The sequence below is a fragment of the Phytophthora ramorum genome (assembly GCF_020800215.1).
Source record: "Phytophthora ramorum isolate Pr-102 chromosome Unknown Phyram_PR-102_s0017, whole genome shotgun sequence".
NCBI classification, from domain to species: Eukaryota; Oomycota; class Peronosporomycetes; order Peronosporales; family Peronosporaceae; genus Phytophthora; species Phytophthora ramorum.
The window spans coordinates 1171587-1197836 of record NW_027150663.1 but is presented as its reverse complement, the minus strand read 5'-3'; the positions used below and the strand labels follow the sequence as shown (position 1 = coordinate 1197836).

Genomic DNA, 26250 nt, shown 5'->3' with positions numbered 1-26250 from the left:
ATGACAAGGTTGCTGTTGGCCATGCAGTTCTCCCGCCTCTGCTGGGGGCCACCGTAGCCATGCCATCACCTTCAAATCGCTTTGGTCTAATCGGATGCCCAATTTTTACTATCCGAAGCCATCTCTGGTCGCGGCAACTTGCAGGCATTGCATTGTTGACATCGTCCGCCTCCCGCCTTGTTCGCGTCAAAGTCATTGCAAGCCATCGCAGCGCACGGTTGTTTTCATTTGTGCCTTACGCTCTATCGGATACCTAGTTACAAGTCGTCGCTCAAACCTTGTTGTTGTTAGCACGTTTCGCTGCTTCGAGACTTGGGATGGCGTATCTGGCGCATCTGCACTTGCTCGTTCAGCGCATGATCTTCTGCCACTCGTTCAGCGTCAGCATGTGCAGCGAGTCGCTCCGCAGCGTGTCGTAGTGGAGCCGCTTGGACACCACGCCGAGCTGCACGGGGGTGCGCGTCTGTCGCCGGCGCCGCCGAATCACCTGTGGTCGGCCGTCCGTTTTGACTTCCACGACCTCCTCTACGTCACTATCGTCGTCGTCGCTATTGAGCTCGTAGCTGTGGAAGTCGAGCGGGTCGCAGCGCTCGAGCTGATGCCGCTCCCTGACTTCGAGGTCCTTCAGACCTTTGGTTGTGTCACGCCTCTCCTTGGCCTGCTGGGCTCGACGTTCCGCCGACGAAGGCTGCATACGAAAGACAACGAATTAGATGGTCAGCGGTTGCCTCCAACCACCAAATCGCTATGTCGTAGACTAGCAAACGTACCCGGTAGGACGAGTAGTTCAGCACCAACTGAGAACAAAAGGCACAGACCGGAGCCTCATCGTACAAGTGTGTCATCCGAGCATGGCTCATGCCCTCGGCGGTGCTCTCTGTCACTTTACCGCTGTCATCGTCGATCATTTCCCCAGCGTTAGTACCCATTGAGGACCCGTTTGCTGCTGCCCACGATGCTCGCAGATCGGCGATACTCTTGAACGATACTTTCGTTGTAAGAGTTATCTTCGGGAATACGTACAAGCAGAGCGAACATGGCTCGCTGGTGAGGGATGCCATGGTGCTGCTCAGTAGTGGCGTCTGTTCTTCAGCCAGCACACGGCGTAATTGACGCAGCTTCGCTCGCGCCTTAATCTTGTCGAGCGTGCGCTGAGACTTCTCGAATTCTTGTGAACATGCATGCGACTTCGCTAAAACACGGCGCAGCTTCTTGATAGCACAGCGCGAGATCGATCCAAACTGCTCTATGAGTCGTTCCTCGCTCATTTCCTCGAGAGATAACTTCGGAGCCCGCTGAGAGGGCGCTGCATCGTCGTCGCTACCCACTTTGGTATCTCCATTTGCGCTATCATCTTCAAGCCCAGGCAAGGCTGCAGGTCCTGTAGCCTCCGTAATGTGAGGCAGACTTGCACGCAGCCCCACCACCGAGCTTCTGTGTCGGACAATTGTCTTTTCCGCTGCTGCATCGGTTGCCGCTGCCTCCATCACACTATGCAGGGCAGTAGTTGAAGTCGGAGAGCCCGATAAAGGGGCAGCTCTGCTCATAATTCCTGACTTCTTCCGAGTTACCGAGTCCCGATGCAGGGTCAGAACGCTGGCAGCGCTAACGGGCCGTTGATTCGTCCCGACGTGCTTAGGGAGAGAACCTGCATCAGACGGTAGCGATGGCTCTGCCACAATGGTCTTGAGCGATTCGCCACTTAACGTCTTCGAGATGAGCTCCGACGTGCTCTTGCACACCATTGCAGACTTTGGTCGAAGCAGAAACGACGACGCGGAGCTCGATAGCTCTGGCGAGCGGTCGTGCGCGTTGTTGTTGGGCGACGGAGATCTCGAAAGCGGCAGCGACCGTTTGCTGACGAACCTCAATTCTCTCTTTTTGCTCATAACCACTACCTGTTGCTGTGGAGTGAGCGCTTGGCTGCGAATCGTCTGTGCCACATCCTTCTCGTGCTGGTCCACGGTTCTCCTGATCACAGCTTCAATCAGCGTCGTGTCGCCACCACTGCGTTTGCCTCCAGACGCTGGACTGCGCGGCCCGAAGCCAAAGCTCTCTACCATTCGATTCCACACCGCCCGCGCCGGGATATTCCGCTCCGTTCGCGCACATTCGTCCACCAGGCACCGCGCCGTGGACTCGAGTCTGCAGGCCACCAGCCATTCCTGCACCAGCAGCAGGGCGAAGTCGCTCGCGTTGGTATCGCTGGAGGGCAGCCCCATGACAGCCATAACTGCACAAAATAGCTTTGCCACATACTTGTACGACCTTTCAAAATCGGAATTAGTGCGATTTTGATCGAGATCCGCAAAGAGGAAAATGGTGCGTGGATTACCTGCGCGAGTTGCAAGGATGGGAGCTGCGCGAGGGTTTGACTGTGCGGGACTCACTCGTTGCTATTGTGGCACAGAAATTTCGGTTCTGCGGAGGGCTGGAGCCGCCCGACTGGCTGCTGGCCGAGATGCCGCTGCTGTCGGGGGAGCACACCAAAGTGGTGCGTCTTGCGACTTAGCTGAAGTAATGCTAACTGACAAGATGTTGCTGGCGATACTTTTGCAGACAGCTAGCGATCTGGTGGTCATGTGCGAAGTTATTGGGGCGGATATTGCAATTCAGGTTTGTGGAGTCGGCGGGGAGTTTGAATGTGGAGTGGATTGGAACTGAGCGAGGTTGTTTTGCGTTGGTAGGAGCTAGACCACGCACACACATTGTTCGAGGACGCAGCAGATGCCAAGGTTGGGAGGTGTGGGCTTGGCTGCGTGTGTGCAACGAGGTTTACGCTGTCGTAATGCTTATCCTTAGGCTACAGTTGCTGCGCTGCGCTTCATCCTGACGCATGCGGCCAAGTACGACGTCGAGCGGCGAGATCTGATTGAGGAGCTACAGCAGTTGGGCATGCAACAGGAGGCCGCCGAGGGCATCGCGCAGAGCTACGAGGACCAGCGCGTCCGCATCCAGGACCAGCAGCGGGCGCACCGCTTCCAGGTTTGCATTCTGCACCCGTTGCATGTACTGTTTTACAATACATAGTACAATGCTCTCACACTTGTATGTGTTGCAGTTCGCACACGTGGAGAAGGTCGAGTGGAAGGTCAAAGCCCCGGCGGAAGTGAATCTCACCTTGAAGCTGGACCAGCCGGCGACGGTCTGCAGTACAGCATCAACCGCCGCAGTGAATCGCGAGCTGCGCTTTGACGTGAGCAAGATCAAGTTCCTGGCGCTGGTCGAGGAGCTCCGTCACGCGCAAACGATGTTACGCGGCAGCAGCGTCTAGCGCAAAAAAGGCAACATGTCGTTCCGCCCTGACTTCAGGCTGCGCGTCATCATGGTCCAAAACAAACGGATGTCGCATATTCATTTCAGCCAATAGGAAACGCTCCACCCCTTCTCTGACTGTCTTCATCTTCATACCCAGAAAGCCCATACAAATACGAAATGGGCGGCGGGTCCTGGGTCGTGCAGGAAGGCTTCCTGCTGTGCAAGCGCGACGGGGCCGCGTCCCCGCGCAAGGGCCTGCAGGAACTGTACGTGGTGCTCAGCATGAACCGCAAACTCGAGTTCTTCGACGGCAGCGACGCCGCCACGCGCGCCAAACAGGACTCTGCCTACCTGCTGGGGTTCGCGGGCTGGGACGGGGACGGGCTGCTCAAGGTGGACGCGTACGGACTGGAGCTTAAAGTAGAGCGCTGCGCCAGGCCGCGCATGTTTCTGGCGGCTTTCAACCGCGTGGACCAGGAGAAATGGTGTCGAGGATTCATGGGTACGTTGCCAACAAGGGGGTACGAAGGGTACTTTAATTGACCTTGTTCCGTTGTTAACAGCGGTGCTGGACCCTCATAGTGCGGCGGGTGAAGAAGTTCGACGCGAACGACGTCGCGTAAAGAAGGAGGAGAAGCGGCTGCAGGAAGAGAGGGACGAGAAGATCCGCAAGTGGAAGGAGAAGAAGGCCAAGATGCTCCAAGAGGAGCAGGACCGGCTGCTGGCACGTGAAGAAGAGATTAATAACATGACGCCCTTGGAGCGCGTGGACGGACTCGGCTCGCTGGACGACGACACGGCCAGGCTGCTGGAGAAGAGGAAGCTAAGGTTGCAGCGACGACAGGCGCCGACCACAGGCAGAGTGAACAAGGCGGCGTACAGACGACGGCTGGAAGAAGCGGCCGGAGGAAAGACGGACAATGTGCAGCCGCTGCATACGAAGATTGTGGAGCAGAGGACCAAGGTTCGCGTGGAGCTCCCTCCACCTGGACAGTGTACGTACATTTTGCTAGACTTTTGGATAGTTGCATGTGGCTGGGAGCTGACGTTTGCTGCTAAATGCTGACTATTTCGTGGACAGTTTTCGAGGTTGGCGGTATTGTGCATCATGACGCACCCGTGCGTCTGGGCTCCTCTGGGAGCGATATCTCGGACAGCTCTTCGATGTCGTCGCGACTTTCTTCTGTTTCATCTGCGCCAGGAATGGGCAATGCGCCTCCTCCTCCTCCGCCGCCACTTCACTGGTCTGCCAGCAGCTCTCGTGTGTCCATGTCTTCCAGGGCGTCGATGGGTATTCCCCCTCCGCCACCGCCCCCACCGTTATTTGAGCGCCAAAGTTTCAACGATGCCGAATCTCGACTTTCGAGGTCCAGCAGCAGTTTACGCAGCGCATCCTTCGACTCGTTCGCTTTCGATCGCGATGAAGATCCCGTGGCGTCTCGTTCATCGTTCTCTCAAAGCAGTCACCGTATTTCGAATGCGGGCAAGGACAAACCGAATATCCAGGACAATTTGGCTGCCATTTTAGGTGGCGGAAGGCCCAAATCCGCGTCACAGGCGTCTCGCACAAGTCACCGACGAGACTCTTTCGGCTCAACTGTGAGCTCGATAACGACTACTTCTTATGCAGCACCAAACCGGAAGTCGAAGATGAATATGAATCGATCGAATGGCAGCAGCAGTCCTCCAGCAGCAGAACCTTCGATGGCTAATGCGTTTGCTGCTAGTCTTGCTGCAATTCGTCGCAACCGGGCTGATACTGTCGAAGAAATGAGCGTTGCCAGTAGTGTTACGAGGCCCGTGGCAAGCGCTCCAGTCAACGGCAAGGTGCGCGATCGCAAACGTGATTCTCAGCTTAGTGCTGAAGGAAAAGAAATATTGAAGAAGGCCATGAATGGCGACAGCGCTCGAGCTGTAAGTTCCAAAGCAAAGCCGAAAGCGAGTTCGGGTCGAAGGGGACTTTTTGACGACAGCAGCAGTGACGAGGACGATGATTCGGATACTGGTTTGTTTGGAGTGGGTGGGCAAAAGAGCAAGGTGCCGAACAATGTCCCTCGTGCTTCGACCAGTATGCGCTCCAGTGATCTGAGTATGGACACACGTCCGACACCAGTGAAGAAGAATGTTCCTGCGGCGTCTGTGAGCAGTGATGACGTTGTATCAAGTGATTCCGACTCTGACAATGGTACGCACTTAATGTTGCCTGGCCTCTATGATGTTTGTTTTCTTACATAGATGTACTGTGCGCAGAAACCTCATTCTTCGCGCAACCACGCAAAGCGGAAGCTACAAGTCCCAAGAGTACCACGACACACAATGCTGTCGCCGGCGGCGCAGGACCCAGCGTTGTTGTGCTTTTCACGACGTCTGCTTTGCGCAACGAAGGAAAGAAATCGGTCGGCGTGTTCACGTTTACGCTTCAGTTCGGGAACTTGGAGCACAGCTTCTCGTTCACGTACTCGGAGTTTGAAGAGATCCACACGCGGTTGACATCAGCTTTTCCTGGAACCGTGTTGCCCAAGTTTCCTTCGAAGCACCGCCTGCGCAACAACACAAAACCAGAGAACATGCAGAAGCGCGCACAGGAATTCCGCTTGTACTTGCAACAGTTGGTGGCGCTACCTGGGGTGCTATCCAGCGATCGGTTCCAGTTTGAGTACCACATCGATGGTGCCTTTGCGCGCGCACTGGCGAACAGCCAACAGTCTAACGGAAGTGCTACAAATGGTGCCCAATCCAACGGTCGTCCGCCAAGAAGCCCAGTTGCCCCACTGCCCAGGAAGGAGCAGGTAGCATCATCTACCTCTTCTCACAGTGACAGCCCTCCCGCCCGAGCTGCCAAGCCGAAGGCATCAAAGGGTCTATTTGGCTTGGACGATTCGGATTCCGACCCAGAGTCGGGCTCGGATACGTCGATCGACACTCCAAAACCTCTTGCACGGCGACAGCGGCGCGAATCTGCAGCATCAATAACTCAGCGGAGGAAGCCGAAAACGTCCGAGCTGTCGAGCAGTGTTATCAGTTCTGTCCCCGAGGATACGCAGCGCGGGAAGAAGAGTCGCTCACGCTCACGACTGAGCTCTCGGGCGAGTTCGAGAGCAAGTTTAGCGCCACCTCCAGCGGAGCAGACTTCGAAGCCAGCAGTGACAGGCTTACCACCAGGACGCCCGAACCCCTTCGCTGGTGGTCGTGGCGATCTGCTTGCTGCAATTCGGCAGGGCGCTCAGCTGAAAAAAGCTGGGGACGCGGAAGATGGTGACGCTGCGTCGAAACCTCCTCCACCGCCAGCGCTCACGCAGCCGGGCTCCATCAACGAAGCCATCACGAATGCCATGGCGTTGCGGCGCATCCACGTAGAGTATGAGGAGGCGAACTCGGGCGCAGACTCGGACTCGGACGACGACTGGGATTAGTTATGCTACAAACAAATCGCGTAGATCTGCCTCTGCGAGCTCCAATGGAAGAGCGAGCGATGAGAGGCGCTAGATTGCGTACTGGACCAGACTGCGCGAGACCGTATTATAGTATGTACGCTGGGAGTTGTGGGCAAGGAGCGGCGGCAAAGCGGATGCTGCCGAGCATTTCTGATTAGAATTCAATGAATGAACGTAAAAATCTTCGGCTGGTGCCGATTTCAATTCGAACACGCTGCTTAGTCCTCGTGCTCGTATTGACCTCCTGCAGGTATCACGAGACTGCCCTCGTACTCTCCTGGCGATGTTGTCTACAGCATTGAACTCTTCGTTAGCCATCGCATAACACCATGCCAAGCTTCCGTACCTCTTCCATACTGCTGAAGACAACGCCGACCACCGAGAAGGCGACCGCCATGCCCATACCCCACAGGAAGCTCTGCAACATCCACAAAAAACAGTCAATATTCAGTCATAAAAACACATGCCTCCAGCCGCCACGCGCTGACCTCCTTCATGACACCGCCAAACGACTGTGGCGCCTGTTGCTCGGACTGCACGAAGGGATTCGCGGGCGGGGGCGGAGCGGGGACCTCCGTGAGTGCATCCGTGGGCTTGGATGCCTCAGGGACCGAGCGGCGCGCCTCACTCTTCTTCACTCGGATGGGCTTGGCGCGCTTTACGCCGGATGCGAAGCCCCGCGCGATGGCCGGCGAGCGGCGCAGGATCGGGAGCAGCGGCGTCATGATCTTAAGAATTGTAATTTATTAATACAATGTACCAGGGGTACAGTAACCATACCTCTCCTGTGCAACTAGGTTACGCCAACAACGCGAATGGATTTTCTCCGGCACCAAGTTGATGCCAGCAGCATTGGGTTGGCGGCCGGCCATCCATCTTGTACTTGTGTAGGCAAGCGGTGGTGATTGCCGCTGACAGCTTGATGTCCGCCTTGGACTCCAAGGTCCTCGGCGAGAGGCCATAGAGGTCTCGTTGGTGCGAGCTGCACTGTTTCCCGCTGGACCGACGGGTTGCTCATCAGATGGCGGTGTGCCGTCTGCCTTGGACAGCGCTTTCTTGTCGCGCCGACCCGGCCTAATACAGCCCGTACGCGCGATGAAATGCATCAAAGACTCAATAACATGAATGTATTGCTCCGTTCGACTCCGCCACTCTACCAGTACATGCAGCAAACGCTGGCCGAAATAACTCAGTAAATAAATAATTTACTCTCCATAATGTACGCGTCCTGCTCCCGCTGAATGTCTTGGTGGTGTGTGTGTGTGTCGTCTCTCTTGTGACGTCTTCGACCGAATCGCCCTTTGGTTGTGCCCGCCTCCCCCTCGTCCTTCTCTGTGGTTCTCCATTGCTATCATCTCCTTCCCCTCTTTACACCGAGTAGCTCGTGTCGAAGGTTCCCGCCGGACTCAGTTGCAGCTGCTTGCCGCTCGTGGGGACTTCATACCCCGACAGACTCACGTAGCCGGCGTCGTAGTTGCTCGGATTCGTGCCGATGAACGCGCTGAACGCCGCGCTCTTGCACAGCGTCGGGTGCGCGTGGATCACCAGCAGCAGCTCCTGCAATCGCTTGGCTCGCGCAGTCAGCAGCTTGTCCGGCGAGACGAACATCTGAAAGACCGACACGATGCCATGTGGCGGCAGCTGCGGGAGTTCCGACAGCTCGGACAGCCCCTCGTGCAGCAGCTTGAAGTCCGTGAAGCGGCGACGGACCACGTACGCGTTGCTGTCACTGGGGCCACCCACGTCCACTTTGAACATCCACGTGCCGTGGGTGTTCTTGGAGTAGCCGGAGATGGTCACCATGCGGAGGAGGTCGAGCTCGTCCCCAGCCGAGTATGGGCGCGCGCGCGCCGCGCCTCTGGACGGGGCGGGCGGGGCCAGCATGCGCTCGAGACGCAGCGCGGACTCGGAGTAGCTCTTGTGTCGGCGGCCGCGACGGCGGCCTTCACTGGCCACCAGCGCTCCGGTGCTGGCACTGTTGGTGATGGTGGGGCGGATCTGCTGGACGTACACGATCGCAGTGGCGCCCGAGGCCGTCGAGGACGTGGACGGCGTGGGCGACGCTGGCTTGAGGCTCAGGCGGTACACCATCGGCGGCACGGCCGTGGCGTTCCTGTACGTGATGGAGGTCCCCCGCGGGGAGTACTCCGGGATCATCATCTCGGTGACGGCGTTATGGTGGCGGGGCCGCAGTCAGCGCTCTGGAAAAACTGGGTTGGCGCGGGGGTGCGAGATCAGTCGAAGAACAATACAGCGACCAGGCTCCGCAACAGTGCAAAAGGAATAGTGAGCTGGCATCAGCGCCACGGACTTGAGCGACAGGTCCACAAGTTTGCTGTGACAGAAAAGAGCCGTGGTGATGCTTTTCTAGCGCAAAGCGTGCTTTGTGGAAAAGATACTTGGACGGCCAAAGTGATGGTCTATTGAGCTGCAAGTTTGCTCCACGGCGCGAGAATGAAGGCGTCGGGTCCTGCTGACAGGTGGAGGCTGCGTCTTGGTGGCCCCATGTTCGAGCGGCGCGCTGACAGGCCGGGGCCACCTGGGCGGCGCGGGCTGGCGCGCTGTGCATGTAAAATTATCGGCTGGGAAAGCCTCATCGGTCCGGCCGGTCTCTGCATTGAAAGGCAGAGCGAGCGAATTTTCACCGAGGTTCGCTCCGTCAATGCTGTCGGCGCTGCTGGCAATATCACCCCCACACAATTTTCCCCATCGAGTTGGCCGCAGCGCGCCTTCGCCGAGTTGCGACTCGCAACGTGCGTGCCCTGCTTCATGTGCGACTCGTATCGGATACTATGGCCTCCGTCAATAACAGCACACACAAGGTGAGCAGTGCCATGTTGACCGAGCCGGAGATCGTCACTGGTGCTCGCAGTCACTGCGACAGCGCGTGCATGAGCTGCGATACCCGCCAAAAAGCTTATCTGCAGCACTTTCGGTCCGACGACCAGCGGCAAACTCGGCTGCGGAGTCAGCCATTTCCCATTTTTCGCGGCTCCGAAAATCTGAACTTCAGACGCGACACACAAGACCGGCGGTGGCGGCGCCGCAGCCACTCGATGCTGGAGCGCTGGTGGGCGCAGGCTGTCACAGCTTACTTGCGCGAGCAACGCTGTTGCTTGTACGGCGTGGCGTGGCGTGGCATGCCCCTGCGTGCGCCAGTCCGCGAGCGCTGGCGCGCAACGTTCGACTGGACGCAACGTTGGCCTCGCAGACTGCGAGTCGCAGTCGCGCCAGCTTTCTGAATGTGAGGCCTTATCCGCACGCGAGTGCCTCGGTTTGCGCCAGTTGATTTGTTGCCGCGCTGCGTGTTCGTGGACAGTTCCGACCGCGGCACTCGAGGATATCTGACCGTCCATGGCGCCCCGCTGTCTTGCTGGCGAGCTCGGAGCAGCAGCAACCCGATGGTGACCACCCTGACGTGGTTCTCGGCGCTGTCTGCTTCGCGATCTACCTGTAGCAATCCAGGCTAGGTAGCGTCGCGCGCGTCGTCACTGTGGCTCTGAAAGCTGCCCCCGTGGCTTCGATACGGTCTCGCCTCGATAGCAGGAAGAGACGCACAATCCACAACTCAAGTCGAGCGAAAACGGAGACGCTTGCATCTGCCAGCCTGTCACACCTTTTCAGTAGGCTTCGCGATGAAGACCACAGCGCTTGATGAATTTCTCCGGGGCTAGAATAGCATGGCGATGTTCTTGACGAGGATGTTGAGGATCCTTCCATGACCGTGCCCCAGAACGCGCACTTGAACACACACCTCGCTGCTGACCCTCGATCTTCAGAGGTATATTCTTCTCCGCTGACCGGCTTCATCTTGTACTCGAGAAGCACCCAGAAATCTAGTGGCGCTGAGATAGCATTGCGCGCGCCGTCAGTCTCTGATGAAGAGTTCAACTCGGGGGGACAGCGGAGTGACGACCGCCGCCATCTCCTCCTCGTACTTGTGCACCATCTCGGACGTCTGGGACGATGGCAGCACCAGTGTCCTGTACATGGCAGGCGAGCACGCTCGCAAACTTGCCGTGGAAGTCAGGACGCGACGTCGCTCTCGCCCTCGAACAGCGGTGCTGGTGCTGGATCGGTTGGAGTCGGATTGGTGACCTTCGTGTTGGCGTCCTGATCTCGCGACGTAATCGAGAGCGCCTCGCGAGTTGGCAAACTTGATAACCGCTTCCTTTGGCCGTCTTCTTCGCCGTGTGAATCCGGTGGTGGTGCTCCAGGGCCGCAACCTTGACGGCGTAGCCCTGCCTCGCCAGGCGAGACTTGAGCGTCGAAGCGGCATTGGCGTAGCTCCGATCCATAACGCTGAATGCGACGCTGTCGGTGGCCACCACGATGTCAAACTTCCGGGCGCCGGGATCCACGGTGCCGATGTCCTTGGCCGCTCTGCTGGAACTCCTTGTGCGTGGAGAAGGCAAGGTTACTTGCTCCTGCGACGCGGATGAGGCGAGCCATGTGGTCGAGAGGCTCCAGCGCCGAAACATTTACAGCGAACAAAGTGCTTGTCCTCGTCGTCGACGAGTTTGAAGTGGTTGCTGTCAGTGCGGAGATCAAATTGGACGTGGCGTTCCCGCTGCAGGAAACAAGTGGGCTTCTTCTCCTTGAGCAGTCCGAAGAACTCTCCCTGGTCTCCTTCTCTGCGTGCATGGTGTCCTTGATCGCGAAATCTCGATCCCCACACCTCCTATCCACCATTTCGCAGCCTTGTCCGTGGGCTTCACAAGCTTGTCCGCCTCCACGTCGAACGTCGCCGTCGTCTCGAACCCCCCTGGCCGACCTCATTCATGCTGTAGCAACCGAAGAGCTCCAGCATCCCACTACAGTAGTCGGCAGCATCCACTCGTTGCTGCTGCCCCTGCTCGCTCTGGTCTATGATGGCGCCTAGCATCAGACCAACAGTAGACGCCGCTGCGTGTCCACAACGACCGACAAGATAGGTAGGTGATTGTAAGAGGGAAATATGCGGTGAAAGGTAATTTTGAAATGAATACAGTCCCGGCAGCAACCTTCAACTCACAAGGGTCCAAGCTTCCCTGGAAATTACCGGCGGGGAGCCTCCACTTGGCGATTCTAACCCCACCGACAGCTGCAAGTTGCGCATGTTCACGATGATGTTGATCTTCTTGCCGGTTGGCGAGTCGGCCTTGCTCGGCAGCACAGGAGCCGACTTGGACGGCGTGAGTTGCTCCGACTTGTGGCTGTCAGTCTTCTTCTTACGCTTCTTCTTGCTCTGTAATGGCTTCGACTGTCGGCTATTTAGATCTGTTTCTTCATCACTTGTCGCAGTAGAGCGATGCTGGGACTGTAGCACAGGCTTGGCGGACTGCGGGCGTTGCGGCAAGCTGTCCAAGACCATGCGAGGACTCGGAGCTCGTGCGGACTGCAGAGGTCGGGACTCCAAATGGACTGCAGAAGCAACAATACAGACGCGACGTATGTTGTTATACATTGTTGGAGCACAGATAAACACAAGACCACAATGTTCGTACCAACGTCTTTGAGGCTCTGAGTATGGCGATCGTTGACTTTGAGCGTGCCTCCCTCTGCACAAACACCACACGACAACACATGAGCACACGACATGGAAAATTCACCTCCCAAACTACAACAATAATGTCCACCACTCTGCAAGCAACACGCACTTTTTGCCGATTTGTCTTGTTTCACATTGCAATGCAGACTGCGACGCCTGGCCGTTGCAGTCTCGCGCCGCATCAGCTTGAGCTGCGCGAAATCCTCCACAGTCTTCTTGCCCATGATCTTTAACTGCACGTTCCGAAGCTGAACCACTTCCTTCTCCTCGCGCTGCTGCTTGCGTCGCTCCGCCAGCAGCTCCGTTTGCAGTTTGAAGCTGACTGTGTCATTGGTGCGAGCGCTTAGTCACAGCAAGCAGCACTAAAATGAACCAACCAGCGCTGCTCACCTGGCGCCACAACGCTCTTCTTGCGGATCACGCCATCATGTGCTGCCTTCTCCTTCCGCTTGACGCTGGTGCGTCGAGGACTTCGCGCGCTCTGCTCCATGATTAACTTCGACTTTGCTTCAACATCGCTGGGCGGAGAAACGGGCATCCTATGATGTACCGTTATACTCCTTCTAAATACGTTAATCTAGTCAATAGTGAACGTCATATAGGACGTAGCGAGTGCCTCCACTAATATCCGACAGCTATTGGCTGCATGGGTGGACGGGTCCGCCGCTGAGCAGGCCGTCCACTTGCTCATTTCCAAAGAACCGGCGAAGCCGACAAGCGCCAAACCCAGCGAAGCCCTCGCCGCGTCTCGCGATGAATCCATCGTATCCGGGCTCTTCGGGGGACCGCCACGGGCCTCCGTCGCTCAGCTCGGCCTCCAGCTCGGGCTTGGGGGGAAAGGGTGGCCCTCCCTCGGGCCAGCAGCAGCAGCAGCACAGCTACCACCCACAGCCGTCGCTGGCGCAGCTCACGCACGGCGGCCATCTGCACCCACTGCACGGCGGCTCCCAGCAGCCTCAGCAACAGCCGCAGCACTCCATGATGCACCCGGGAGGGCCTGTGCTGCCTCCCCCGCCCCTTCAGGGGTCACTGGGCGGTGGCGGGCCCAACTCGTCGCGCTCTCCGCATCCGCTCTCGGGCTCCATCCTCCACCCGCCCCGCGGGACCTTGGGAGGATCCTCCGGTGCGGGCGGGCCCCCCTCCGTGCTGGGGAAACCCGTGGGCTCACAGGGGGCTCCACCTTCCAGTGCCACCGGAATGATGGGCCACTCGGTTCGCATGCAGGCGCCCAGTTTGAGTCAGAGCATGGGCAGCGTACAGCAGTCCATGGCTCCGTCCTCCGGGGGGCTCAATCCGCCTACACAGGGCTACAGTGTGCGCCCGCAGTCGCCCCCTCGTCGTCAACCGGATCCACAGCAGCAGCAGCAGCAACAAGTGCCGATTCAGCAGCAGTACGGACTGGACGGACGCATCATCCCCAACGACCAACTTGAGGGAGACTACTACCAGCAGCAGCAGACCATGTCGGGTCCGCCCCCGCGCCATCGGGAGCTGCGTGTGGAGGACGCGCTGCTGTATCTGGACCAAGTGAAGCAGCAGTTCGGAGACCAGCCTGACATCTACAACCAGTTCTTGGACGTCATGAAGGACTTTAAGGCGCAGGCCATCGACACGCCCGGCGTCATCCTGCGTGTGTCGACGCTCTTCCGCGGTTATCCCAACCTGATCCTGGGCTTTAACACGTTCTTGCCGCCTGGGTATCGTATTCGCCCCGACACGTCTATTGAGGTGATCCCGTCGCAGATGGCGGGGCGTGGAGGTGTGCAGCAGTCTATGTACTCGGGAGTGGGGCAGTCGTCGAACGCCAACATGGGCCACCGCCCACCGCCGGTGACGATCCCTCCGCCGCCGTATTCACCCCCGGAGCTTCACAAGCCGACGCCGTCGTCGCGTCAGCAGCTGCCCCCTTCTGCCCAGATGAAGACTGGTGGGAAGCCGAAGAAGCAGCAGCAGCAGGCACCGACGCCAAGTGGTGGCAACGGGGGGTCACGGAGCTCGACGAACCCCGTGGAGTTCGACCACGCGATCCACTACGTGACCACTATCAAGCAACGCTTTGCTGATGAGCCTGAGACGTACAAGGAGTTCCTGGCCATCCTGCATACCTACCAGAAGGAGCAGCGCTCCATCCGCCAGGTGCTGGACCAAGTCTCGCACCTTTTCCGAGACCACCCGGATCTGCTGCGTGAGTTTACCTTCTTCTTGCCCGATGCGGTCCAGGAGCAAGCGAAGGAGCGTCTGAACCGTGCTGCCGAGAAGGCTCAGCAGCGCAAGGATCAAATGGCACTGAAGGCTCGCAAGTTTGGCCAAGGTGGCTACCAGCAGTCTGACCGACGAGATGACCGTGGAGGTGACTCGCCGTCCAGTGCTGCGATGAAGGGTGGACGTTTAATGGGAGATGACGAGGATGCTTATATGAAATACGGCAAGAAGGGAAGAGGCTACAAGGATGATGACCAACGCCTGAGTGGCAAGGCTCTGGAGCGCCGCGAGAAGGAGCGCGAACGCGAGCGCAACCGTGCGCAGTTCAACCACAAGCGCGCCAAGCGCCGCCCGTACGACGGTAAGGAACGCCGTGCGTACCTGGCAATTTCGGACGTGCTGCTCGACAAGGAGGAGTGGAATATTTTTGAGAAGATCAAGAAGATTCTTCCGTCCCGCGACAACTGGCGCGAGTTCCTGAAGTGTCTTGAGCTGTACAGCCAGGAAGTGCTGGATCGCAACGAGATGCTATCGCTCATCAGGAACCTTTTTGGCCGTCACACGGACTTGGTGGAAGAATTCGACCACCTGCTGTGCTCGCATGGTGTGCAAAAGACGCCCAAGGAAATCTGGCCATTCATTCCTCTGGCGGAAACGGACCTGTCGCAGTGCCGCCGCGCTACCCCATCGTACCGTGGTCTGCCCGCAAGCTATCCAATTCCGCCTTGCTCTCACCGCTCAGCGCTCGAAAAGCGAGTGTGCAATGACTCTTGGGTATCAGTGCCTACGGGCAGTGAAGATTACTCGTTCAAGAGCATGCGCAAGAACCAGTACGAGGAGGCGCTGTTCAAGTGCGAAGACGAGCGCTTTGAGATCGATATGGTGATCGAGGCTAATGCATCCACCATTAGCATTCTCGAACCGCTTGCGCACGAGATTGAGGTACTTAACAGCAAGAAGTCGAGTGGCGATGATGACAAGCTGTGGAACTATGTTGTGGACAAGGGTACGTTCCGTGTCACGCACCTAAATGCTATCACGCGCATCTACGGCGATTCTGGTGCGCAGATCTTGGACTTGCTGCGTAAGTACCCGGCGGGTGCGATTCCCGTGATCCTCAAGCGCCTCAAGCAGAAGGACGAAGAATGGCGCCGCGCGCGCGAAGACCTTAACCGACAGTGGAAGGAGGTCAATGAAAAGAACTATCACAAGTCGCTGGACCACTCGAGCTTCTACTTCAAGCAGAAAGACAAGAAGCAAACGGGTATGAAGATGATGATGCAGGAGGCGAAGAAGAAACTGGAAGCAGACGAGAAGCGCGCGGAAGAGTCCAAGACGGACTCGAGCGCAGCACCATCCACTGTCTCAGCTACTGTTGCTGTTGCCAGCGTTAAGGCTCCTCCTCAGGCATCGGATATTGCTGATGCGCTCAAGAAGGAGCAGTTTGCACATTCAGCAAAGGCTCCAATTGCGGCAGATGGAAAGGCGGCGGCAATTTCGGCGCAGGCTTCGTCTTCAGCTAAATGGAAGCCGCACTTTGCGTACAAGTTTGCTTCAGTACAGATCCACAAGGAGGCGTTCGGGTTACTTTCGTATGCGGCCGAGAAGAACTTGAGCGTGGCCGACAAAGAAAAAGTTTCCAAGGTTTGGCAGGCTTTCTTCTTCCCGTTCTTCCACTTGGAAGAGGAGTGGCTCGTGCGCAAGCCTCAGCGCACTACTGTGACGCTCGAGAAAGCCAAGACTTTGCCGATGGGTACGGAGGCGAGCACAGACTTTGGCGAGGGTACCGTGGAGCAGTTTAACAAGGCGAAGGGCTACTTCTCGATTAACCTGGCTACCATTGGGTGCCAGGCATACTTGCAGCCTGGTGCCATTACCATCCAGGAGGCTGCTGCTTTCCCTCCAGGGCTCCCAGCGCTCGACAGCAAGCAAGATGCTGCTAAGGTGCAAGCTGACTACAAGTCTCGCTTCTATGGTAACCAGCACGCGTATGCGTTCCTGCGTCTGTACCAAATGCTTCACAACCGTCTTGAGCGTGCCTTTGACCTGTGCGAGAAGGCGAAACGCAACCGCAACCGTCGTACAATCAACCCGGCAGCGCGCGCTCTTGCCCACGCACACCACTCCCTATCTGCTTCAACCAAGGAGAAGACCGGCGACTACCAGGCTTTCCTCTCGAAGCTGTACTCACTGATCGATGGCTCGGTTGATAATTCCAAGTACGAGGACTCCTGCCGCAGTCTCATGGGATCTACGTCGTACTTCTTGTTCACGATGGACAAGCTGGTGACTCAGGTGCTGAAACAGATGCAGCACTTGGCAAATGACGACATATGCCAAGAGCTCACCAAGGCGTTTGGGGAGCAGCAGGGCGAGCCAAAGCCCTCAGCAGATCCGGCAGGCGCCGAAGCCAAGGCCGCCGCCTACCTCAATAAGACGAAGTCCATCTTCGAAGGTGAAGGTGCTTTCCGCATCGAGTTCAATCCTGGTGTGCTGCGCAAGACACCCCTGGAAGCCCGTGGTGGCTCCACTCCGTCCGGTTTCTCTGAGCCATTTAAGATTTGGGCGCCCTCGCCACGCGTAAGGGCCCCGGAGTCCAGCAAGTGGCTTTTTGAACCGGAGTTGGCTATTGAGTACCTGGGTTCCATGGATGAAGATGGAGACGACGACGATGATGACGATGAGTCCCCGAGTGCTACACCTGTAGACACGCCGTCGGCAACACCCGTGTATGGATCGCCCGTGCATGAAACGCCCGTGCACGATTCGATGGATGACGATGACGACGAGCTGATGGGAGAGTCAAAGGAAGACGATGATGTGAAAAAGGAGGTTGCGACGCCAGCCTCCTCTGGAAGCGTTGAGCAGAGTGACAGTGCCAGTGCTTCGTCCGATGATGCTCGTATGGGCAATGCGACGAAGGCTTTGGAGTCTGCCACGTTGCTGAAGAAGCGTGCTCGTGGCTTATCTGAGGATGACAGCGCGGTATCAGAAACATCGCCGTCTTCATCCTCTGCGGCTGCCGATGAATCAGTTGCTGCAAAGAAAGCTAAGACAACGACAGACACAGTAAATGCAGCGGGGGGCAAGACATCTACCGATGAGGCCACGCTAACGGCTCTGAAGACGCTTGCATCAGCTTCACAGGAAGATAACCCCATGACGGGAGAAATTGCAAAGCCTAACGCTCAAGCAGTCACGCAAGGGGTGAAACTAGATACATCGCAGGAGCACCGGAAGGAGTCCGAGAGAGAGACTAGTGAGAAGCCCATGGAACAGCAAACCTCATCGTTTGAGAAGGTGAAAACGGAGCGCCCGAGTGACAATGCTGCAGCCACTTCCTCAGTTGCCCTTGCTGATGACGCCAAGATTCGAGGGCCAGACTTCGCGACCGCCGACCAAAAATGATGACAAAAGGAAGGCCTACTGAGATCTATTTGATCGTGAGACTGAGGAGGTGAAGGCAGAGTGAGACGCCGCTGCGAAGATTGGTACTTGTGTTCGGTAATTCATGTATGCTTGCCCAGTAACGGAGAGCGAATTGTATTTGTGTTGGTTTGATCCGATCTTGCTTGTGCAGTACAGGGTTGTACGAGACTATCTGATGAAGGAGCAGCTGAAGCGCTTACTCTGTTGGGACAGCATCGAAGCCTCGATATCGAGGCAGCAGTGGTAAATTCCTGTCATTACCATGGAGCTGGATCAGTGACGATGAGGCAGACCAAGACAAGGTTTACGTACTTTCCGTGAAGTTGTCGGCGCTGAGTCATCGTGGGGAACAAAAACAGCAGGTCCTCGGTTTGCGGAGTGGCTTGCAAGTCTGGACTTGTGACGGGAGACTCGTCAACTGAGGCTCTGCTGGGCGTCTTCACGCAGTCCCCGAGACATTTACCAGCCACAGGGAACTGCAGGCTCGCAAAGGCTCGCGCTGCTTTGCGTTGCTGCCGAGTCATTCCTGTGGAGCTTTCGAGTGGACCTACGTCTTCTCCCGCAACGGCAGCGACGGAAGTCCCGAGCTGGTTACGGATGTGTTGCCTTCTCGTGACTGCACTGGCTGTGGCATGCTTCAGCACTACCGATGGCAGAGATACGACGCTAGAGCACTGTCCTCCAGCATTGATGGCTTCTGGTTGTTCAGGCTGAGAAGATGTACTGGAGGCTCTGTGCGTATTTGCAGTAGAACCCGAAGAAGTGCTTGTCGACTGCTTGTCTTTCGTCATCACTGCGTTGCATCACATCGGTGTGTCAGTGAACGTCGCAGTACAAAGCAGTAACATGCGTATGATCCAGGGGGGAGATACCTGGATGTTTCTGGCGCAGTGCTTCGCGTAAGGAATCGATCTTGAGACGCTGGTCGCAGTGCTCGTTCTTGGACTCAATTTCGACACGTTCCAGCACGAATCGCAGTGTATCGTACGCTGTGCTCTGCAATTCTGAGCATCGTTAGACAAGTGCAGCAATTAGCGTGCGGAGACAACAGGTATCAAAGCTGGCTTGCGATGCTTACTTTCGATGCAAGTGGCTATAGCTGGATCATGTCGGTCACTGCTCTCGCGCACGAAGTCTTCCTGGGAAAGCGAGAGGACATTTACTGTCGTGACAGCCCTAACGGTGGTGGGCTCTGGGGTTCCTAGCATGAGTGAAATATCCCCAATCGTGGACTTTGGTCCGAGCGAGGCCACAGGCAACTGAGAATCGTCACTCCAGCGAAATTTTCGAGTGTGCCGGAGCTGAGCCTCTGCAGTCGTCAGTGGTGGTTTGGTGCTGTTTGAGTTGGCGTCGGTTGGCTGAACGGTGCTTGGGCTATTGGAGTCGTCACGCCCAACAGAGGCCCGACACTCGCCTTCAACAACGAGATGGAGAGAGTTAAGCTGGTGGCCCTCTTGGACAATAATCGCACCAGGCTCGAAGACAGCCTGCCGCAGACATCCTGCAAATCTCTCCAGCCCAAAAATCTTGGCCCAGTGGAGACGATCAGATGCACCGGAGGCATTGTCCCGAACGTCACTCGCGGTGAGCACGATGTAGTCGGCCGGCCCCGAGAGGACGATCTTGTTGTACAAGTGGATATCCTTCCGCAGCGAGTTTTCTCGCTTGACCCGACGCCATTTACTATCGGCTGCACCAACCGTTGAATTTGCTAGTGTATTAGAAGGCGAAGCTTCACTCTTTTCAGAGGTAGCAGGACGCTGAATTGATGCGCGAGGTGGAGCCCCAAGATTTCCAACAACAGAGCCTTCTGTGAAATTCAGCACGGGTGCAGTGGCGAGGTTGAAAGGCCTGGCCTCGGCATTGCCGTACAGAAGAATGCACGATCGTGGAGTCTCCATAGACGTTAGCCAGACCACGTGCTCTTCACCGCGACGAAGGTGCTGCATCTTCATCCGACTCGCAGTTTCCAGACTACAAGTAACAAGGTAAGGTTAGCAAAGTACTAGAAATGAGGACTGAGTGGTGACCTACCGCTCGGAATGTGAAAGCGCTCGCCACCATGGCTGCTCGGAGATCGTGGTTTCATTCACCAAATACGTGACGATGAAGCTCAATTCATCAATTGAGAAGTCTAGCTGCCGCAGAAAGAGTGCACGCAGGTGGAAACGCGCCCCTAGTTTTGTGGTAGCGTGTTCGGTACCACCTAAAGCTAACGTCCAATGCGTCACCCCCTGCTGCATAGCCATCCGCTGCGTTGCAGTACGACACGTTCATCTTTCAGACAGCTCTCCAGACAGTATCGATGGAGTTGTATTCCTACCCGCTTGTTGTTCATGGCTGCACGACTCTGCTTCCCGCCCAGCGAATCGCCAATATTTTTAGTGAACTATGGCAGCCACCTCAAATAGCGGCAGCCGTGCCTTCAATCGTGTAAATACAGCAGCGACAAGGCAAAAGTATAAACACAGAGACGTAAGGGAAGACGCTGCTATTCGCCTCCAGCAATAACTTTAAAGAATAGAAGTCTATGGGGAGTAAATTACTCGGGAAAGGAGATCTCACCTTCCCACCTCAAAGCAGCACATTGTTCACAGATAAGCATCATCCGTCCACACCTGCTCCATGCCGTTGAAGTGACCCATGGTCGGAGCTTGTCTGTACACTGGCATCGGTACTGGCTTGGACTGCTGCATCGCCATCGGCTCACTGACTTGGCCTTGCTGGATATGCTGCGGGACTGGCATGCCACGGAAAATATGCGCTGTCACAGATACAGGACTATCATTCTTCCACATATCACGCTGCGAGCCCTGGACATCGAGAATACGCTTGTGCGATAAATTTACTGGCGGCCCATCCGCTTGGCGATATTGCTGGGCAGGTCCAGACGGGCCCGAGTACATGCCGTTGCGAATATTGTTGTTCGCGTACGGGTTTCCCGACATCATGTAGTTGCCAGACTGCTGTTGCTCTTGGTGCTGCATGTGGCTTGCCGGTGAGCCGTAAGGTGAGTTCATCATGCCCATTGACGTCGAAGGAGAGGGCGTGCCCATCACCGAGCCAGGACTCGATGACCGCAGTCGCTGGATGGTTGCCTGCATCGGGACATAGTCGAAGTTCTCGTTCTTCATATCATCAGCGGGGGAAGTCGAGCAGGGAGACGATGTCATGGACATGGGGCGACTGTAGTCCGGACCCATCCCGTTTGAATAGCCGCCGTTCACTGGGTAGACCATCGTCGGTTGTCGTAGTGAAGACCCCACCATGTTTGAGCGCTCAAAGTCGACCATGGAGCTGCCATCGTTCTGCACCAACAGAATACAAAAACTCATTAGTTTTCATCAACACAAAGCCAAGAACACTCAGCCGGAGCGCGGGGACTCACGCGTGCGGCGTTCCCTGGGAAATCCGAGAAGAGCTTCTGAAAAGTGGATTGGAAACTCACCCCTCGCTGCTGCTGAAGCTGCTGTTGCGGCGACAGTTGGGGCTGCATGCCACCTGTGCAGTTCATGGCTCGCTGCATGGGCCCAGGACCCACTTGACTGTTGTTCTGCACTGGGGACGACGTGACGGACGCCACACGGATGCTCTTGCCCTCGCGCATGGGGCCTTTCTTGCGGATCGACTGGCGCTGCATGCGGCGCATGGTCGAGTAGTAGCGGTTCTTGATGGCGTTGTCCGTGCGGCCGGGCAGCATCTTGGAGATCTCGGCCCACTGGTTGCCCACGTTCTTGTGGCACTCAAAGATGACGTAGTCTTCCTCGGCCGTCCACGCGTCCTTGCGGACCGACGGGTTCAAGTGGTTGTGCCATCTACAAGATCGTCAGAAAAAAAAGTCAGCCTCCAATAACCCTTCAACTGCTTCAAAGTGGAGGCTCTCACCTCTCTCTGCACTGCTTGCCGACTCGACCGGGTAGATGCATGGCGATGAGCGACCAGCGCTTGGCGCCGTACTGCTTGACCAGCTGCATGAGCTTGTCGTTCTCCTCGCGCGTCCACGGGCGCTTGCTGTTCGAGTCCGTCTTGCGGCGCGTCGCCGTCTTCTTGTTGTCTTCGTCCTCTTCGCCCAAGGATTCCTCGGGACTGCCGTACTTGCTGCTGGTCGTGCTGCTCGAGCCGTCGTGCGTCGCCGAGGCCCTCAGATAGCTCAACTGCAGAGAAAAAAGACCCCGATCAGCCCCCTATCACCCGTTGATAAGACTCAAGGCACACGTACGTCAGGGTTGTCCAGGATCGGCATCTCCGTTTGCTGCTGCTGGTTGTCGCCGTCCTCCAGCCCCATGAGCTCCAACTTGCGGTTCATGTCGACGGGAAACGCTCTCGTTACGAGCGTCGCTTGCTGTGCTTGAGCGGTGCGGGGGCGTTTTGCGACTGGAAGTTGAGTGCCGCCGCGTCCCGTTCGAGTTTCGCTGGCGGCTCCCCAAGATCGAAAGAGTGGAACGTTTCGGGTTTCTCCGGCCGTTTTGGCCAATCACGGCGCGAATAGAACCCGGAAACGCCGCGATGGATACGTTTTAGACTCGAAGGGGCACGGGAGAGAGAGCTTCTTCAACGGCCGGCCGTTGGGCCTTTCAGCGCTGAAACCACGACGAAACCACCGTTTTCGCGTGTTGAAGCGCGCGACATGGCTGCCTTTCCTCGGGTTGTTACTCCTTGCTTTGACTTTGGCAGCGTTACTGCGTTCGTCTGCAGCAAGCCTGACTAAACCTCAGTCAAAACCTGCAACGCCCAGCGTTACCGTGTGAACTGAACGAGACAAAACCTACGCTGGTTCACTACTTCAGGTCTCGCGTTGGCTATTGTGCGAGACCGTGGGCGTCGTCGAGAACTTTCGCTTTTTCACGACGCGCTGGGATTCTTGCAGCAGCAATGGAGCGAGGTGGACTAGTATTGCCGCCGTCTAACTGGTGGTCTTGCAAATCCATCATTCATTTTCGCCAAGGGAATCCATTATAGTACATCAAATAATCACGAATATTGGTAATAAGGGAAAATGACTAAATCTGTATCAATCGGGAACTACATGTATAAGAGAAGCTCGTTAAACACCCGGGTCAGGCAAACGTAAATCCTCGGAAATAGAGCCACAGCCAGAGCCGTCCAGCGAGAACATGACTTTGGCTACTTCTTCGCTAACTAGCATAACAGCGGCGGAGCGACCGATCACGGGTATGGAGGCAACAAAGTGGGATAAAGAGGAGCTGTCTATGAGTACCGTACCGGTAAAGCTCAAGAAAAGCTACCCAAGTTGTTGAACTACTAGGTGAATGTCCAGAAAGAGAAGCATTTGATTAATCAAGCCCAACAGCATCTACAAGAGGAACAAACACTGCATGCAATGATCAAAGCATTCTTCTGCACTGGTCCTTTTCGCGGCAGCGTCGCCATCTCCGTCCAACTGTCATTGTCTCGAGACTGTGACCTCTGGATTTCATTTCCAATCGCATTTTCTGGGGGCACTTCACCACATTAGCTTACACGTGTGCGCACGTGTAGGGGGAAGCGTAGGAGTATTTAACTTAGATTCAGTATGCTTGTATCCACAAGTATACTTGAACTTAGATAAAGGAACCGAACGATAGCTTTGGTGCTAAATGAGAACTGTATTGATTGTAAATGGGGTTTCCTCCTAAAACTGATATTTATAATGAGAGGTTCTGCCATCGGATGGCTGACAGAACCCCTATCTAATGAATGACTCTCATTGGTAGAAAGGTGTTACTTTCTACCAGTCATATGCCTTTTGCTATGAATGTGGACCACCCTGTGGAGTGGTCACCTGAATGTATTCCTTAGTGCATGTTGCACTAAGGTAGGAGGTGAACCGAATGTGTAGCCCCGCTACACCATCCCCCCGTTAGGATTTGACGTGCCGGTCTCGACACGTCAATCCGTATTTTCTTCGGGAGAACACGTGCTCATTCCCAATGAGCACGCCAACGACGTCTTCGTCTAAGACGCCGGCCGCTTCGGCAACAGCAAGTGCTGTCGTCGCCTCCAAGGCGACGACGGCCGCTGCCTCAGCCACGACCGCTACTGACATCGCCTCGACGGCGATGTCGACAAGCGCGGCAACAGAGTGTCGCCTCTCTGTTGCTGGATCCACTCGAGATGGCATGAGAAACATGCCATCCGAAACAAGACAGGCAAGATCATTGCTGTCGAAACCGGAGTGGGTATCTACTCTCCGGGTGGAGATGGAGTTCCCCTCGACTACGGAAGCGAAGTCGAGGAGGGGGAACTCGAAGGAGACAAGGACACCTTGTCTCCGGGCCACACTGACCCCAATGTGGGTTTGCGTCGTCCACGCGAGGACGACTCGAACGCTTCGGGCTCGAAGCGTTCGCGCAGCGGCAGTGGAACACCGCTCGCTGCCGCTGGAGCCTTAACGACTCCGCGGGATGGAGATGACTCTGATACGAGGCGATCTTGAGTTTCTCGTTCGCAGCTGCGCCGTCCGGTCTGTACCCATCAGAATCAAGTGGGAGAGAAGATGATCCGGGATACAGCCACGTGCGTCACCCGAGGGACTGGTTTTCTAGAGACTGCAGCCAAGACCGAGCAACCTGGACCCGTACAGGCCCCTGATGAGTACGTACATCCTGAATGAACCACCCAAGTCCGAGCCTGGAACGACTGTGTAGCGATGAACCTGGAAGGAGAGCCGAGTGATGAAGGCACAAGATGACAGAAGCCTATACCTCCGAATGCGTGAAGGAAAGCGAGATCCGAGCTCACAGAGCTCGTATAACCCGAGTTGGCGACGGACATCCCGAAGCGACGAGGACATCCCGGATGATCAAGTGACTTCCCGAATGAATCGACATCCCGGATGAAGTTGAAGCTGCGTGGCTCTCAACCAATCAGCGAGTGACACGGCGCCCGACCAGCTGGCCAGGGGGCCAGTTTCAAGATGTGCCCGGAGAAACGCAATGCCGGTCCCACCGTCGGGATGGGTCGTGCTGCAGATCCCCATACAAACCGCAAGTGAGTCCAAGGGACCCCAAAGATATCAGCGTCGACATGTGATGTGTGCTCCGCTCCAGAGCCCGACGTGACGTTCGACGTGCAACCCACCATACTAAGACCAAGTCAACCTGAATGCGAGTGCGCGGACACGACGAAGGAGACCGCCAAGAATCCAGTAGACCAAGTCAGACAGAAGAAGAAGATAGTGATAAGAAGAAACAGAGTTTGTTTTGCGTTGGAAGTGAGAAGTGGTGCCTTCTCGGCCCCCTTGCTTTGAGCGTACTGCGTTGAGGAAGACTGCTGCGACCTATAGCGACTACTACGAGGCTGCGACCCGGGAGCGCTGGCGTATCGGACGACCAAGACCGCACGAAAATCGAGGAACCCGTGCGAAAACTCTCACCTAAGTCTAAGTCCCATTTAGGTGGGGACCAGGAACTCGTATCCCTGGATTGATCCGCCTATTTCATTTGTCAGTTGACTGTGGTTGCTTTAGATTGACTGCTTTCATTTCATATTCACCTACGATTCGGGAGGTTATTAGCAATCCCCCCTGGATTTTGATAGTAGATTGCTGTGTGGTTCGAAGGAACTTGTATATTTCTCCCATCCGGGAGTGGTGCGCGGAGGCATCCCGAATTTACCTGTATTCGGGACTGTAACTCATTCGGACAGGCTGTATATTGTGAGTGTATAACAAACTCTGTTGTTGTTTCTGTATTGCTTTTGGTTATATTGGAGAAGGTCTTTGTTCGTGACCCCACTCCCAGCCAAGACACTCCGGACTGTTAGAGTCTGGTAGTCTCTCTACATATCTACGTATCCTTATCGAAGAACATCCCAAAGGTCAAAGCCCGGTCCGTCGAAGATAAACGACACTGATAGGGATTACTTCAAGGTCACACGCCAAATCTCGGGGCAGACACTAGTTGTCTGCATTCGGGATTCTGACCCCGGCATCCGGACGCTCCCTCCTAGAGGAACGGGTACTCCCCGAAGCGTTCGGGTCGTCTGAGTTCTCGAAGCTCGTTCGTCTGCCGGCACGACTGTACACCCTGGACGAGATAGGCGTTCACCCGCCTCGCCTCAAATCCGCTCCATCCGCTGTTGTTGCGGCCTCGCGCACTGAGCCAGTGCGCGAGCCGTGGATTCCGTCTCAATTTGAGATCAGCAGCCGATTCGGTGCGACCGTGCAATCGAATCTGTACGCGCTGTATTCGTGCAACGCCATCGTTGACGATGACGTCGCGAAGCGATTGCACTTTGATCCGATGACGGATCAAAGGCGCGATTACTACATCGGGCTCTTCCATGAGCTCCGATGGTTTGCGAGCAAGAAGACTTCTCGCAGAAGCAAAGTACCCGAGTGGCAGGCACTTTGTCAAAGTTGGAGTGCCTTTGTTGAAAACATCAACAAAAATCCCG

The 26250-nt window shown here is 56.3% G+C and overlaps 9 protein-coding genes across 13 annotated transcripts; 3 read left to right on the top strand and 6 right to left on the bottom strand.

The window, feature by feature from the left end:
• Positions 1–349: 349 nt before the first annotated feature.
• KRP23_13422 (uncharacterized protein) lies at positions 350–2231 on the bottom strand (the record flags this gene model as incomplete). The annotated part of the gene is made up of 2 exons (XM_067884132.1): positions 350–688; positions 771–2231. The coding sequence occupies 2 exons, from the start codon at positions 2229–2231 to the stop codon at positions 350–352; spliced, it is 1800 nt and encodes a 599-aa protein (XP_067738746.1).
• Positions 2232–2319: 88 nt separating this feature from the next.
• Positions 2320–3274, top strand: KRP23_13421 (COMM domain-containing protein 4; the record flags this gene model as incomplete). The annotated part of the gene is made up of 6 exons (XM_067884131.1): positions 2320–2322; positions 2411–2494; positions 2560–2616; positions 2688–2735; positions 2803–2985; positions 3062–3274. 6 exons carry the CDS (start codon positions 2320–2322, stop codon positions 3272–3274), a joined length of 588 nt encoding a protein of 195 aa, XP_067738745.1.
• A 161-nt stretch (positions 3275–3435) lies between these two features.
• On the top strand, positions 3436–6671 carry KRP23_13420 (uncharacterized protein; the record flags this gene model as incomplete). Its single annotated transcript, XM_067884130.1, has 4 exons — positions 3436–3760; positions 3822–4253; positions 4340–5443; positions 5509–6671. The coding sequence occupies 4 exons, from the start codon at positions 3436–3438 to the stop codon at positions 6669–6671; spliced, it is 3024 nt and encodes a 1007-aa protein (XP_067738744.1).
• A 239-nt stretch (positions 6672–6910) lies between these two features.
• Positions 6911–7417, bottom strand: KRP23_13419 (uncharacterized protein; the record flags this gene model as incomplete). The annotated part of the gene is made up of 3 exons (XM_067884129.1): positions 6911–6982; positions 7039–7110; positions 7181–7417. The coding sequence occupies 3 exons, from the start codon at positions 7415–7417 to the stop codon at positions 6911–6913; spliced, it is 381 nt and encodes a 126-aa protein (XP_067738743.1).
• A 643-nt stretch (positions 7418–8060) lies between these two features.
• On the bottom strand, positions 8061–8852 carry KRP23_13418 (uncharacterized protein; the record flags this gene model as incomplete). Its single annotated transcript, XM_067884128.1, has 1 exon — positions 8061–8852. One exon carries the CDS (start codon positions 8850–8852, stop codon positions 8061–8063), a length of 792 nt encoding a protein of 263 aa, XP_067738742.1.
• A 2845-nt stretch (positions 8853–11697) lies between these two features.
• Positions 11698–12712, bottom strand: KRP23_13417 (uncharacterized protein; the record flags this gene model as incomplete). 2 transcript variants are annotated; one of them, XM_067884127.1, is made up of 4 exons in its annotated part: positions 11698–12095; positions 12179–12232; positions 12311–12544; positions 12613–12712. In XM_067884127.1, 4 exons carry the CDS (start codon positions 12710–12712, stop codon positions 11698–11700), a joined length of 786 nt encoding a protein of 261 aa, XP_067738741.1. The 2 variants fall into 2 exon arrangements, with proteins under 2 accessions (XP_067738741.1, XP_067738740.1); XM_067884126.1 differs by having other exon boundaries at positions 12332–12544.
• Positions 12713–12975: 263 nt separating this feature from the next.
• Positions 12976–17832, top strand: KRP23_13416 (Paired amphipathic helix protein Sin3a; the record flags this gene model as incomplete). Of its 2 annotated transcripts, XM_067884124.1 has the most annotated exons (2): positions 12976–14785; positions 14860–14915. In XM_067884124.1, the coding sequence occupies 2 exons, from the start codon at positions 12976–12978 to the stop codon at positions 14913–14915; spliced, it is 1866 nt and encodes a 621-aa protein (XP_067738739.1). The 2 variants fall into 2 exon arrangements, with proteins under 2 accessions (XP_067738739.1, XP_067738738.1); XM_067884123.1 differs by having other exon boundaries at positions 12976–17832.
• A 217-nt stretch (positions 17833–18049) lies between these two features.
• On the bottom strand, positions 18050–20191 carry KRP23_13415 (uncharacterized protein; the record flags this gene model as incomplete). 2 transcript variants are annotated; one of them, XM_067884122.1, is made up of 6 exons in its annotated part: positions 18050–18104; positions 18166–18646; positions 18726–18857; positions 18932–19827; positions 19888–20105; positions 20177–20191. In XM_067884122.1, the coding sequence occupies 6 exons, from the start codon at positions 20189–20191 to the stop codon at positions 18050–18052; spliced, it is 1797 nt and encodes a 598-aa protein (XP_067738737.1). The 2 variants fall into 2 exon arrangements, with proteins under 2 accessions (XP_067738737.1, XP_067738736.1); XM_067884121.1 differs by lacking the exon at positions 18050–18104 and having other exon boundaries at positions 18111–18646.
• A 253-nt stretch (positions 20192–20444) lies between these two features.
• KRP23_13414 (Transcriptional activator Myb) lies at positions 20445–22159 on the bottom strand (the record flags this gene model as incomplete). 2 transcript variants are annotated; one of them, XM_067884119.1, is made up of 4 exons in its annotated part: positions 20445–21161; positions 21242–21668; positions 21739–22007; positions 22073–22159. In XM_067884119.1, 4 exons carry the CDS (start codon positions 22157–22159, stop codon positions 20445–20447), a joined length of 1500 nt encoding a protein of 499 aa, XP_067738734.1. The 2 variants fall into 2 exon arrangements, with proteins under 2 accessions (XP_067738734.1, XP_067738735.1); XM_067884120.1 differs by having other exon boundaries at positions 21302–21668.
• Between the last annotated feature and the right edge of the window lie 4091 nt (positions 22160–26250).